Source organism: Ruditapes philippinarum, unplaced genomic scaffold (genome assembly GCF_026571515.1).
Source record: "Ruditapes philippinarum isolate M1 unplaced genomic scaffold, ASM2657151v2 ctg1278_1_1_1_1, whole genome shotgun sequence".
Classification (NCBI taxonomy): Eukaryota; Metazoa; Mollusca; class Bivalvia; order Venerida; family Veneridae; genus Ruditapes; species Ruditapes philippinarum.
Genome location: NW_026867073.1, coordinates 234,650 through 250,596, shown reverse-complemented (window position 1 = coordinate 250,596; position 15,947 = coordinate 234,650). Strand labels below are relative to the sequence as shown.

General features: G+C 30.3%; 1 protein-coding gene across 1 annotated transcript in view; it reads right to left on the bottom strand.

Annotated features, from left to right (window-relative positions):
* Positions 1-7,370: 7,370 nt before the first annotated feature.
* The window catches only part of LOC132734740 (up-regulator of cell proliferation-like), a 29,102-nt gene continuing 20,525 nt past the window's right edge, over positions 7,371-15,947 (bottom strand). The window contains exon 5 of the mRNA XM_060721585.1: positions 7,371-15,840. Within this exon, the coding sequence (XP_060577568.1) occupies positions 14,828-15,805 (978 nt within the window). The 5' untranslated portion in view covers positions 15,806-15,840 and the 3' untranslated portion in view covers positions 7,371-14,827. The remainder of the gene's footprint in view (positions 15,841-15,947) is intronic.

The window sequence follows — 15,947 nt, the reverse complement described above, 5'->3', positions numbered from 1 at the left end:
ATTTCATTCAAGTTTATTGATACATTTAAAGTTGACATTTGTATCTGAAGGTTAATTATTTATATTCAATCGGCATTCATATAAGGACCATACAATTTTAACATTGCATATACCTTATGTATTAAATGAAACAGTTCAACGACACATACTTGTACATAGAAAATGATTTTGAATTGACACAATTCACCTACAGATTCGAAGTTGCAGTATATCTGTCTGTTGTAAGCCAAACACTTTTATAAGAGAGGCCATTAATTAATTTATACGACACTGTGTTTGTCTGGCGCTATTTAATCAGCAGTTGTAAATAACAACTAATGAAATATTAAAGAGGTAAAAACATGGTCAAAACATTGGATGAATTAAGATGAACGTTTTCATAATTATACTAGAAGCGTTCGACCTTATGCTGGGTTTTAATGAGTGTGGCAGCCGTAAAAGATTGCAACTTACTTTACTTTAGTGTTGATATAAAAAAATCCTGGTCCTTCAGGATCACTGAATCCAGCATTTTTAAGTGTTGTGAATTGAGTACCGGTGCTAAGGGAAGTATGGGACTTTGCACTTCTTCATTATCCCTCATATAAAGACTAAAATAAACCGATTCTGCAATGTTCGTGTAATTTTGCTTATTGTAATAAAACTATGTGAAAAAAAATGCTACCTACACACTTTTATAAATTAATCTTGATAAAGTCTTATAGATAACGGATAATTATGTTATGCTGGAGTCAAAAGAACTTGTGATAATGGATAATAGTATCAAGTTGTAATCTAATTGGGCTTGTTGAATATACGAAATCAAAACAAGGTTACGACAGGCTATCTTATGGTGACATGATACGTATAATATATGGAAACACCGATACTGGTAGTTTTGATAGTACTCATATTTATCTTCATAACACAAACTAAAACATTGTATGGACGGGACACATGGAACTGGTAATGAGCCCTATGAAATGTGTTTGTTCAACAACACCAATATGACATCTTTTTGTCTGGGTTTTGTTTTAGAATCAGTGAAAACATATTACAAAAAACGAACTGCTAAGATATTGTTTTTGTATAATACTTTATATGCAAATCAAATACATTTTTAATGTGATTTGGCTTTCATTAAAAATATATGTATTTGTTGTTTCAGCTATAGAATAGCAATCAAAGAGCTTGATAATATGTTTATTTTCCAAAAACAGAGACCTCGGTTGCGATTGCTGTTGGAAACCCTAAGGTCAAGGTCACTTTAAATTGTTGGACAGCCTAGGGTTGAGATCAATAACGTAAGATAAAAAACTTGTTAATCAAGATTATGTGAAGACCACGTTTGGGATATCTTTTATGAACCCTAAGTTAAGGTCACTATTACTAGAAATAGAAAATGGTTTCCGGACAATAATTAGAGTTAAGAATGAGATATTGTAATAAAGTTAGCTTTATCTGAAGATCCTGAATGTTATTGCTTTTTTACCCATAGCGTTAAGGTCAAGGTCACTGATACTAGAAATAGAATAATGGTCCAAAACAAAATTAGATATTGCAATCAAAATTGGTATTTAGCGACCTTGCTTGTTGTTTCTTTTGGACCTCAGTCAATGTCAATGTCACTGTTACTAAAAATAGCAATATAGTTTATGCAGGATAACTAGAGTTAAGAATGAGCAATTGAAATTTGGCATTTAGCAATCTTATGAAGATACCTAGCATAGGAATTTTGTTGGACCCTCTAGATACAAGGTCAAAAATATTGAAACTAAAATAGAAAAATAGAACAAGTAGTTTCTTAAAGATATCATTCAATTGTAATAATAACTGGCACACAGATGAAACATTATTAATGATTGGTCAAGTTCAAACCAGTTTTTTTTTCAAAACGTGAAGAATGCATGTGGGCGTTTGAATCACATTTAATGATAGCTGTAGTATAAATTTTCAGGTAAATTGTTATGATATTTGTAATAGAAATCTATAATGAAGCACTTCTAACTATGTCTAATGTTGGCTATTAAAATTACATAGGTTCAAACCTTAACACCTTATTACTGTAAAAAAATCAGTACTTTGTTAAACACATGATTGAACCAAATCAAGGATGTTTTTATTATATGTACCACAATAAAACAATAAATTATAACTGATTAACAATGTTTCCATTATCATGTTTTATTATAATAATAAAATATTTTTGTATTAAACAGGAAGAAAGATCACGAAATACTCTAGGTCACCTTCATTTATTATGTCATACTTTCGCGAAATTTTTACTTTCACGAAAAGTGGCAGATAAAAATGTCAATAACATGTTTGGTAAGATTTTCTTCAAGACGTGATATTCTAAGGACATAAGATTCTTATTACTCCCATGCAACCTTGATTTATAGTTTGAAAGTCTTAAGTTTTTCTACGAATTGTAAGACCAATTATTTCGGCTTCTTAATGAATATCGAATTGTATATACGTTTCAAATTTATTAAAATAAGTTCATTATATATTATATCATTTACAAGTTCTGTGAGTGTATGCTTTAGTAGTATTATTCAAAGCCGTTACATTCATGTATGTAGTAGTATATATCACAAATACAGTCGCTCTAATTATAGAATGCTAGCACTTATACAAAATATAATAATAAATAGCCTCAAATAATTGCCGCAGTCTATACTTAACATCCTTTTAAGAAAAACGAATGAAATGAAAATTTTGTCGACATAATATATGGTGTTCGCTATTTCTCTACAATGGACGTGATAACATGTTTGCCATACACTCGTTGTGGCAAGCAAAATGCTTTCGTATGAAACAGGCATTGTAGAGACGTTATATCACAAACCGCTTATAACGTCAAACCATCATTAAAACATAATGTCAAAGGTGATCTAAGCAAGCTGTTATTTTCCTCACCATAAAAAGTTGAAAGTTATTACCGCTTTCTTAGCAGAACAATATTACTTAACTAACACTTAGTTGGATGACACAAATTCGAGAACGATATTTGTGATGAAATGCTCAAAGTTAAATCTTATAGTATCAAAGCCATGTGACTTCATGTTTTCACGATGTTTGTTGTTAACAGCAACATAGCAAAAGACCAATACAACCCTTCAAAAAGTTATTGATATTTAATTTAGTTTTATTGTCTGCTCACTGTCCATACATTCCATTATTCTATTCCTGTTTTATGTAGATATATAAAAAAAGTTTTCAACATAACATCTAATACCGATATAAGGCTTGCTGTTGTAAAATTCATTTAATTATGTTTGCATACTTTTTAATGCTCTTATCGGTACAATAAATTTGATGCAAAGTATCATATTATTCAGATTTACATTGCCTAACAAAGGATGTTTGCCTTTTTCAATTATTAAAATGAACACGTTACTTATCGTCATTTGATGCATGTACTTCTATTATATAAAACGTCATAAGACATTGTATATTTGAATGATAGAGAAGTAAAAAGCGAACACATATATATTTGTTCGGTTTTACGGCACATCATCATAATTCAAGTGATATGTTTTCCAAACAAAAAATATGATATTGGTTACAAACTGAAGATAAAAACAGGGGTCAAAACACGCCTGCTTGTGTTAAGAGGTTTAAAGCCTCCAGTAATTGAACCCATTTAGTCACCTCCTACAATCACACAGTGTCGTGCTCTAGAGCGAAATATAGTTTGATCTTATAATGACAACACTCGCATGTTCTGTTTGTGTCTTGCCATTTCATCGGTTAAAAAGTAGTTTGACTGATTTGGCCGCAAAACTTCATGCGCTGTTCTTCATGTTGTTATGACATCTTGTTCATGTTGAAAAAATCATATTGTAAATTTATCAAATTTTGTTACAATTTTAATATGTCGTGGGTAAATATTTATATATTGCTCATAATTATGATTTCAAAACATTTTAATTACGATAGAGTGTATTTTTAGGGAATTACCAATTCACTTATCATATTTTCATCCACATACAAATATAATTGGACCACATGACATTGTTTAATTTCACTATCTACTGAATAGCATGAGATAAGATAATCTAAAAGACTAATCAACCTTTTGAAAATTTATCAGTAGATATTTTATCATTTTTGTTTGTTTTGCTATCTCTCAGAAGAAGGAATATGCAAATATTGTAAAATATAAACACGTTGTATGTTCTATTATATTATTTAGATCTTCAATAAATTATTTATGCAATTATAATATTAATCTAATTGAAACATATTCATAATTTCTCTCTGTTCTTATAAAGTTACAAAGATAATCACCAAGAATCGTTTTGGGCAATACCAACTATATATCAAGTGTAATGGAAAGGTAATTATAGCATGTATTCTTAAACATATGCTAGTTAGAATGATGTCATTGTATGCCTATTTATCCATTATTTATTTTATGCCTTCCTATCCATTATTTGTTTATTAATTATGATTTTTTCTTATCCATTATCTGTAACAGTTGTTTGTTTGCGTTTTGAAAAGTCTAACACGTAAATCTATAGAATAAACTGGTCACATAAAGTCATTGCAATACTTAACAATGCAGTAACCAGTATTTCAAATGTCGTTTTGTTTGTCGATAATGTTTACTGAACAATAATACACAATAATACTCAAAGTAAAAACATAAACGCATAGTAACTTGTTAAGTGTAGGCCTATCGGAAAAACATATCTATTAATTGTTGTGTCCGTCCGACTAGTTGCCTTGGTAGCAGCAAACAAAGTAGACTGTATGATTAGGAAAATATGTTACGGTCTTGCCAACCCAATAGATATAGCAGGAAAGTCACGCTGATCTTATGGTGTAAATTGGACATTATTCTGATGTCTGCGATGTTTCCCAATATAATACATTTTCGCCCTGCAATCGACATAAAATAAGAAATATAACCAAGGTGATTATCTTAACTCTGGTTAGCGGCCTTTAGCCATTACTGACTCAATTTGCCTATAAATGATACAACTGTACCACTGTCTAAATACATATTAATTATAGTTTATAGCTTTCTATAATAATTGTTTCATATTCATTTGAAGGGCAAAAAGGTAAACAAAGAACATCGTCTTACACACGCACACACTTTATTTAATATAATGATATACAAGTTTTAAATACAAACTACAATTTATAATAAGTTTAATTTGGTTTCAACAATGAAATAAATAAAACGACTCTTTTAAAAGGAGCTCCGACAATCGGAAAACATAAGAAATGTTTTTTACACACGTGGCTCTTGAGACGGAAACATTTACACAATTCTTTTAAAAATACTGAGAATTGAAATATAAATCGTTTTTTTTCGAGCGATTCTAAGCCATATGTGAGTACAAACATCAAACGCTATTTATTATACACATTGCACGATTAATAATTGTGAAAAAATGAAATGTTCGAACAGATTGAAATTTTACACACAATTCAGAGCTTTATCAAAAAGTATAAATATAAAAAATATTTTCTGTCCCAACTTGTCAATAAAAAAATAATCGGAGCCCCTTTTCTGTTCTAAAAAAAAAAGTCACATCAGAGAATAAGGAAGATCTTTGAAACAAAATGTGTATTTTCTTAGTTATTATACGTAAAAACAATATGTTAAAATACTTGTACAAATACTCTTTTAATACGACTATTTTAAAAGGAGCTCCAAAAATCTGAAAACATAAAATTTGTTTCCTTTTCACACGTGGCTCTTCAGACGGAAACATATACAAAACATTAAAACATACTGAGAATTGAAATGTAAATCGTTTTCTCGAGCGATTCTTAGCCCTATGTGAGTAAAAAATTAAACGATTTTCATTTTACAGATTGCACGATAAATAATTGTGAAAAAAAAAACGGATTGTGCGAACAGATTAAAATTTTACACACAGTTCAGAGCTTCATCAAAAAAAGTACAAATATAAAAATATTTTTCCGTCCCAACTTGTCAATAAAAAAATCATTGGAGCCCCTTTTCTGTTCTAAGAGAAAAAAGTCACATCAGTGAATTAGGAAGATTTTGGAAACAAAATGTGTATTTTCTTAGTTATTATACGAAAAATTAATATGTAAAAATAATAGTACAAATACTCTTTTAATTACCTTAACATTAATTCTCTTCATATAGGTTACATGGGATCATGATAATATATCATAACTTGTTATTTAGAGAAGCATTACGTGTAGATAATTGCATACAATAAGACATAATGAGGAAACTAGAAACATCGAGGAAATTAAAAGCATACAGGAAATAAAAGTCATCGAGGAAATAAGAATTTAGAAACTTAAAAATAATAAGAAACATGTTGGGACATAAAAATGTAATATGAAACATGGAAACAACTATAACCGGGAAGATAATAAAAATATGGAAGAAAGAAGGAACATGGTGGAAATAAGAAACATAAGAGAACTTAGAAACAGGGATGATATAACAATAATTCGTGGAACTAGAAACATAGAGGGAATAAGACACATAGTAAAAAAAGAAAGATCGACATAATTAGAAACATGCAGGAAACAGGAAACATGGGGGAAATACAAAATGTAGGAAATTAGATTCAGGGAGTAGATAAGAAACAAAAGACCAAGTATCTAAATATGTAAAGGTCTTTGTTCTGAATAAGGTAATCACACATTAAATTACACGTAAAAAGGAGGATTATGAGATGAAGTCGTAAAAAGGTAACATTATAAAACAAATGTTAGAATTTTAATTACATTTATCATATCACATATATACACTGATAGAAAATCAAACCGGAACGACTGATGAAAAATTATGTTAATCACTGAAACAAAAATGATTCAATTTCATATTCTGAATAAATAAGGAAATATTATTTTGGAATTTTAGATTTTAAGAAAAGTTTGAAATATAAAATTCAAAGAAGAGACAAACAAAACTGCCGGCTATACACAATGCTTATCCCAATCAAATTGACCTAATTTTATAATTGTATGCTCCATTGCAATGGGTATTTGACAATATCCTTTAATCATTATCTCCAAAATAGATAATGATTGAAGGATAAGGTCAAATACCCATTGCAATAGAGCATACTTTATAAAATTAGGTTTATAATTTTAATAATTAAAATCATTAAATATAACAATAATTAAATAATAATTTGTATATAATTGGTATAGAATATAATAATAATTATTCAATTATGTGACCTGCAAGACACATGCAATTCAACGAAAGTGTATAACTTAACGAAAATCTCTGATATTTGACGGTGACGAATACATTAATTGGCTAACATTTGAAATATAAAGTTATAAACGTAAACCAAATGGTCTGCTTACAAAACCCTTACGGGCTTAAAAAGATTTTTTTCATTCCTTTTATAATTTCATTTATATTAAATATATTTTTCAAACAGCCCAAGTCTACGTATTTCTCACAAAACACATCAACAATAAGAAAAATGGTGGTTATTAAATTACCAATCAACAGCCATGCATCTTTTCATAAAATAAACTAACTTATATTATTATTTGACACAACAACAGCAACAACAACAACAGCAGCAACAATAATAACAACAACAACAACACGAAAATAAAAAAGTGTGTCTTGGACATAGAGGACAGACAGCTATTTGTGTAAAAGCCGCGAAAGCTATTGTTTATTACAAGAATATGAACACTGTTTGTCACTGTACCAAATTTTATGCAAAATATATTGTTAATGTTCTCTGTGTACAATGCCCTTCTTCATAGTTGTACATGATAAACAAGGAAGTAGGAAAGTAGGTCAACAAGAGCTATTATGGAAATTATTGCTCTAAACAACTTTAAAAGAAGATCTCCTAAGGATCAATCTCAGAAAGTTTTGGTGTTATTGACCTTAAACTTAAAGAGATGATGCTGTCTATATGGACCGACCGTCGTAAGTACATATATATGACTAGTCCATTTATCTCCTAGCTCTAGCTGATGTGCAAAAAATCATAGCCACAATAAACCTTACGGAACGTATGACATCTTTGAAAAATCGCATCTACCTAATGTTCCCGTAGCCAAAAATGTAACCAAATTAAAGCACGAAGGGACAGTTAGTTGTGATCCTGTGACATACTATAGGAAAGTAAATCATAACATTTTAAATCAATAATAAACTTCATTCTTCAACTAGTTTTTATTATTTATGATGTTTACCTTTTTCTTACTGCGTAGTTATCAAGAATACAAAATTAATGTAAAACGGTACACTTACAAACGGTTTTATTCAATTGGAAGCAATAACAGCACATTGCAAAAGCAAACAAAAAATTAGACAAAAAATCTGAAAAATGTATGCTTGAAATATACTTCGTATATAAAACACCTAAGTGTCTGATGAGAAAATGATGTTTTGTTACTTTTCATAACCTGCCACTGTTTTTGGTTTGAGATAATCTAGACCACAACAACATATGTCAATTTCGAGTTTATGTAGCATTTTGTCGGACTACAAGAAAAAGCGAAAACACACATGTTCGACAAAAAGATCTTTAGAATTTAAAGAATAAAATCTTTTACATAACACAGTAGTAAAGCTTTTCTTCTATCTACTATTTAATATTATATGCTTAAAAAGGAATAAAATTTACTTCTTTTTAATAATGCATTCAATACACAACATTTTTGTAGACATTTATGTAATTGTTAACACATACATACGAACAAGCACACGTAGGGAGGCACTGACACACGAAAGGACGAACGTTAAAACGCAACACACGCGTATAAAAACGCATAAAAAGAACAAATAAAAATTGTCAGCTATTTACAATATTTGTTAATTAATAAGAATTATATTCGCTAATTAAAACCAGCAGACAACTCAAAATAAAATCAACGCTAAAACCATAAGCACTATAATTTCAGGAAAAAAACAAGATTTTGTTAATTTCTACGTTTCAAATAACTAATCTTATTTATTCAAACAACACCATTTGTTACATTGATAGAAATGTCATCGATATTAACATTTATTTCATGCTTTCCAGTGTTTCACTGTTATATATCAGATGATTTTTTTCTGATAAACCACTAGTGAAATTTATAAAATATAATTTTCACTAGAGCCGGGCTATATCTGAATGCGGATGAAATTAAAGAATATCATAACTAAATGGAATAACAGGCAAAGAAAAATGCCGTCATACGTAAATGTTCCTTCTTCAAGAAAAGAAAGTCGATGTCATCATTTATCATATTAAAAATGTTACAGAATTAGAGAGATTTAAAAGAACTATATTTCAAAATTGATGATGTGACGTTATGATGTTTTGACGCCATAAAGGGGAATGTGCGACTTTACGCGGCAAAATCAGTAAAAATAAATACTAAAGCATGAAATAAAAAGAAAATGTATTGTTTTACATATAAGATTGAAATATATTTCATTCCTGAACACCAGTTATTCTATTTTCTCTCAGTAAAATATATTTCAATCTTACATGCAAAACAAACAAATATCATCTATATATTTATATTAAAAGTGAACAATTTTATCTATAACAGACATATATGTTAAATGTTTATGATAGTTACAATTTTAAGCAATGAAAATAGTTTATATATCTTACAACTAATTTCTTGGACGATTTTATAGAATACATACATACCTTTAGATGGGTATATTAATTTGACTAAAACATTCCTAACAATATCTTTGACTCTATGAACTATATATTGTGTCCTATTTTAATTGTTTTGTCGATGAAATAAATTACCGACAAAACATCAATTAACAGCGACATAAATTTTTCATCAAATATTATCACAGTGTACTATACCATACTAATATATGACAGTATATACTATATTTAATTTATTACTTCATCATATAAAAATATTTTTAAAATGGTTATTACCAGTTTCTTATTAAAACAATTTTGACAGGTTGATAACAAACCTCTCATTTTCCAGCCATACAATTTAAGAATATAACCATATATATTGTACAATAAGCTACATTGGTGGAAACTTATTAGTCCCTTCTTTAATACGTTGGGAATATCATTTTTACTCACATTACACTTCATGCACGTGTTCATCAGCAATGCAAAGAAGTAGCTAACATTATAAATCTGAATGAAAAAAGTTTTAATGTTCAAAGGCAGCAATTTAATCTATATCAAGTGAATATGATTGCTATGTATTAAAGAAAGTTTAACATAGCCATTTTCGACGTTACAGTATACTTTTATGCCGATATAAAATAGTAGACAAAGAAAATACGAATTTACGATTGTCAAAAGTATTTGATGACAGAATAGAAACATTTTGGAATTGTTTATGGAAATTTCGGATAAAGATATGCAAAGAAAGAAAGAGCCCTACCAAAAATATTGAAAATATGGATTTTACTTATTTCAATTTAATATATTACAACAAGTAAAGTTTGTACATGTGCTGATTGTTTGGATTAAGACACGCAAAACACGTAATTACTACTATTCAAGGATTACTGACCCTAATGGTCACCGATGAGAGTAAGTTTGTCATATCTTTTTAAAAACATTTATTTGTCAAATATTAGAATATTGCACCGTTTGATGTTTTTCTATTTTTATTGTTTTGGTGCAAGACTCCATCTTTGAATTTGCTCAAACGTCGGTCACCTTGGCATATTTAGAGGGTTTTTTTTGTATATGAACATCTTTTTTTTTTAGAAATTATCTATGTCTTTGTTTTCGTGTTGGAACTGAACATTGTACAAAGTGACTGTAAGTAACAATGTCCATTGTGTTCATCTGAGATAAATAAAGGCACATAAAATGACCCCCTATTTCACAGGCACAAAAATGTCTTAATATAGTTTCCAACAACTAGAACCAGTGTTCGTATGTAGGAAATCTAATAAAACTTGAATTAAAAATATCTTTTGCATCTACAAAAGATTGCAAAACAATTGTGTTAGCGCATTATTTTGCGACGAAGATGAAAACAGATTGCATTTAAACGCTGCAGATTCAATATAAATTAGGCTGAATATATTTCTGAGAGGCTTTGTAATGCTTGTGTTGCTGTGATTTCAAACCAGGATTCAGGTATATTTTTGAATTCATACCCGTAATATTTATGTAGCTTCTCTTCATAGTTCGCCACAAACCACATCCAATATTTGGAAGTGTCATGCATATCAGCTGATGGGGCTATATACCATTCTTTTAAGAAAGTTTTATAATCTTTGTAACGATGTGTCGCTTTATCGCACTCTTTTCGTTCACCAAAATTACATTGATAACCAAAGACACCGCATGTATGTGTTTGATCTGATTGTATGCGAAATTCACACGACGGTAAAGTAGCTAATACAGTATCCGAAGCACGAATTCCTATACAACATAAAGGACGATGTTGTACACAGTTGTGTTCGGATCCTTTGTGGTCTTCATTTTTAGCACACGGCTCTCCACAAAATGCGCACTGTTCTGAACATCCCCATATTTTCTGTATTAATCGTTCTATAGGACTCGAATGTGACCATTGAACAGAATTGCCATCAACCTCATTTAATCGGTATATTACGTTCTTTTCTATTTTATTCAAACTGTCTAATATTTCATTTGTAAAAAATTCTAAATTTCTAATATATTCTGTTTCGTTCTTCATACTCCTAAATCTATCTGTTGAAATAGAAAAGTCTGAAGCTTTCATAAATGTTTGGAATGATTTGACCCATTGGTCAACAGAAAGACTTGATTGTTCCTCTAATTCTTTGAATACTTTACGTACACTTGTATTTACTTCAAGAAATACATTTTGTACTAGTAATGTAGATAATTTTGAATATAGCTTTGACTCTTGTGCAAATAAACGGTCATTCGCTTTTTGTGTTATCCATGTTCTTGCATACTCCTTTGGAGCCTGTATGTATTTGATGAAATCTTCGAATATGCTTTGTTCTAAAAGATCTGTACATATTTCAATAATGACTCTATTTTTGACGGGAGGAAGATAAGCATAAAGCTCATCTGTTACTTTATTCGGAAGCGCTTGTAATGTCCATTCCTCAGCGAAACTTTCTATAATATTGACAAAAAGTTTTGAAAGGGTATCTTCAGAAAGACGACAGCTTAAATGAGCTTCAAAGCTTATCTTTTGTTGTACTCTGTATTTTTCAAGACAAGCAGCAGCTCCATATGTTTTAAAATAGTTTTCATTGTGCTTCTCAAACACAGAATGAGCATGTCTGCTTACATGAACATAAATCTTTGCATAAAACGGCTTCTGAAACTTATATTCGATATCCCCCTTTAAAATATCATTTACATTACTAGCTAAATCATGCATTAGTTTGTTCACAGACATTTCCGTTATTTCTTCTCTGACTTGACAATATTGTTGTATCTTGAAATCAATTGTTTCAAAGACCTGATTAACTTTTGTTTCAATGTAACTCATCACATGAGTACCACCGAAAACCTTATGCATTCCCTTTTGATACCATTTAAAATTTATATCTTTGTCATCAATACCTGTGTATTGGAATGATCCCTTTAAAATTATTAAATTTGGCAGTGGTGTCAAGTTTTTACTTTGTTTCAAAACATTTCTTATTACCTGGGAATTTTTTTGAAATATATTTATTAAACAGGTGTGAAAAATATCGCGCATTGGTTTTCTGTTTTTCTCTGCATTAGAAGAAGACGTATTAACCTTCTTCACAAAAGACAGCCAAATTTTATTAAAAAGCTCATTTATGTTGTCATTGCTTAACGTTTCACCTTTATGTTCATTAGCAACTTTCATAGACATTTTTCGAAGCTCTTCTTCTGTTTCTCATGACAAGTTACAGTCAAAATTTCTATTTCTCTTTTCTCAAGATCTTTCTGTATTTGTTCTTTTACAGTTTGTTCCAATTGCTGACACTGAAAGTCAAAATTGCTTTTTTGGCTCGTTTGCCACTGTACAATTATATCTTTGTATTTGTCATTTTCAAAATATTTATTGATAACTTCTTCAGCTTTTGCTTTTTCTTCAAGAAGAAGAGTATTTATATCTTTAAAAAGTGCGTTACCTACCGTATATAGATTTTCTTCCTGATCACAATTTGCAAAACTCTTTTGTGAAATCTTTATTAATTTATCTCGAATCAAGCTTTCAAGACGCCAAAGTTGATTATGAACAACGTGTTCCATTGCCATGTAGGCTTTGATTTCAATGCTGTTTCTGAAGGAAAATACAAAGTCCTCATTAAGAACACCTTTCCATATATTATGGGCATGTTCAGTTATATCGTCTAACGTTTTGTATATTTTGTTTTCCATTCTTAACGCCTTTTTTAAAACACTGGACCTGACGTCTACAACCCTTCTACTGTATTCAGTATTCACTCTTGCCATGGGAGGATTTCCTTGCCACAGATTTTTTAAATACCAGACTTGCGCATTGATATCAAATTCAATCACCTGTGAGAAAGAAACTACGTTTAGAATACCTTCACTCCGTGCGGACTCCTTTGTCATCTCATCAAGAGTTTGGATTAATTTACTTAATCCACTTATCATATTTTCTGATGCAGAAGTATCAGCAACATTTTGATGAATGAAAGAACAGCTCTTTTTTATATCTAAGTCTTTGTTTGCCATTTTTAGTCTCAAAAAAGCATGGACAATTACTTGAAGAATATCCCGTATCTCGCTTGTATTTTCGCCCATTATATTTATCATTGTTATATCTCCTATTCCAGTTATTGTAGTTGCTAACTCATTGTCATGTTCATTTTGAATATTACTCATTTCAGGTGATCTAAGTCCTTCTGTGTCAACGACAAGAATAAAATCATAATTTGATGATTTATCTTTAAATTTACCAGTATCTGCTGCAATGAGCTGGGCGTGAATACCTCTTGTACATCTACCGGTTCTTGTTGAAAAATTGCAACCAAACATAGTATTTAAAAATGTTGATTTCCCTGAGCTTTGTAATCCTAACACACTTAGTGCTAGAACTTTGCCTGCTCCGATGAATTTATCAACTTCTTTGACTACAGCTTTAATCCATTTATAAGGCATATAAAAACTCTCTCCATCTATAAGTTCCAACTGATGTCCATCAGCAAATAGACGTCCCACCGCACTTGACATTTGATTTAATGATGGTAAACCAAATTTAGTGCAGTCTTCCCGAAGTTCCAAAAACGTTTCATTTATAATTCCAATTTCACGAAAGAAATGGTCTACTGAAAACGATGCTTCATCTATTCTTTCTTCTAATTCGGAAATGAGTTGTTCTTGATTTTTTATTGCCGCCATATTTTGTTTCTTTTTAGAAGTTTTAATTGTCTCCAAGCTTGTCGATTAATAAGCATTAATTGAGGCAACGTTTGACGTTTCTCCGTTTCTATATAGAAATGTAACCAGCAAAGGAAATACTTCAGTAAGTAAAGATCATCTCTATGTGCAGTCAATATTCTAACAAAAAGTTTAACAGTTTTACTTATTGACTTTGTTTGATTTTGTCTCACTTTTTTAATTTCAGCATCAAATGTGTTGCCCTCTTCAAAGTCTTTTTCTCGCTCACGCATTTTGAAAAGTTGTCCTAACTTTTTTGAAAAATTACTTTGAATAGGAGTGAGAATTTGCTTCCAACTACTTGAACAGCCGTCATTTTTCATTTGATTAATCATTTTCATTGACTCAAGATTTCCTAGCCTGCAATTGTCAGTTTCCTCATCAGTTCTGATGTTTGCTGTTTTTGACTTAGAAAAACGCGTTTGATATGACTTAGGGCACTTTGCTTTAATATGACTTGATATATGCACTGATATGCTAGAGGCCATTTCAACAATATTTTGTTCAATACTACCTTTATGTGTGCTTAATACACGTTAATGTATTTCTGGATTACATAACAAAACGTCATTTTGAAAGGACTGTATTATTTTAAATGTATCTTGTGTTAAGGGGTTGGCAAAAATTAGAATTACTGAGGGTAAGTTTTTAAGCATATCTTCAACGAATTTCCTTTTTTCCAAAATTGTATCTACGTCAATTATTAGTATAACGGCATCTACGAAATTTGCGATAAATTTGACTATATCTTTATCAAAATGTTGCTCCATATCACCCCTTAAATTAATAAATGTCATTGCCTCTTGAAATCTGTCCTTTTTGTCCCCATTCGTTGGTAACCAAAACATTTCAATATGTCCGTTACTAATAAATTTTTGTGTCATTCCAGACGGACAGTCAATATTAAAAAAAGTTTTACATCCCTCATTTGAAAGAATACTATTAATCAATTTTGATTTTGAGTAGCGGGGGCGACCTAACCTTCCAAAGGCTATCATATTTGTAGGAAGATCAAGTATGTTATTTTGTTGCCACTGTTCATCAGTTTTATCAATTTGCCTATTTTCAATTTCTAAAGATCGCAATGGCCAAACTGATAGAACAGACCTTTGCTTTTTCATTGGTTCACAAAACGTAAACATAAAAGGTACGGCGAGTTTACATAGATATAGTTTTTGTACACACATTTGTTTCAAAAATGGATCACAACATTGGAAAATAATAAAAAATATATCCAATGGACTTACATCGTGTTTATCGTCATGCTGGAGAGAAATAAAGGACACTGCATTGTCTGATTGAAAAATGCCATCGAAAATTGATTCATTTGGAGCTGTAATGTCCCTACATTCACTATTAGAACAAATCAATCGCCTTAGAACTAACCATGGAATATCACTTATAGAAATATGTTCTTTTTCCTGCTCATTGTTGTCGTTTGGATTTACAGTGAGTATGTCTCTGGTCGTAATTTTGTCCGGATATTTGTGAGTCAATCCAAGTATTTCAAGCATTTCAAAAAAATTGCTACTGTACAATTCATCATATCCTGAAACATAATTAAAGACGGTATTCGTATCAAAATTAAGAATGAGCGCCGAAATAAATGTGTTTAATAATAGTAGTTACAAGCTAATAATGTCTGTTTATCTATGA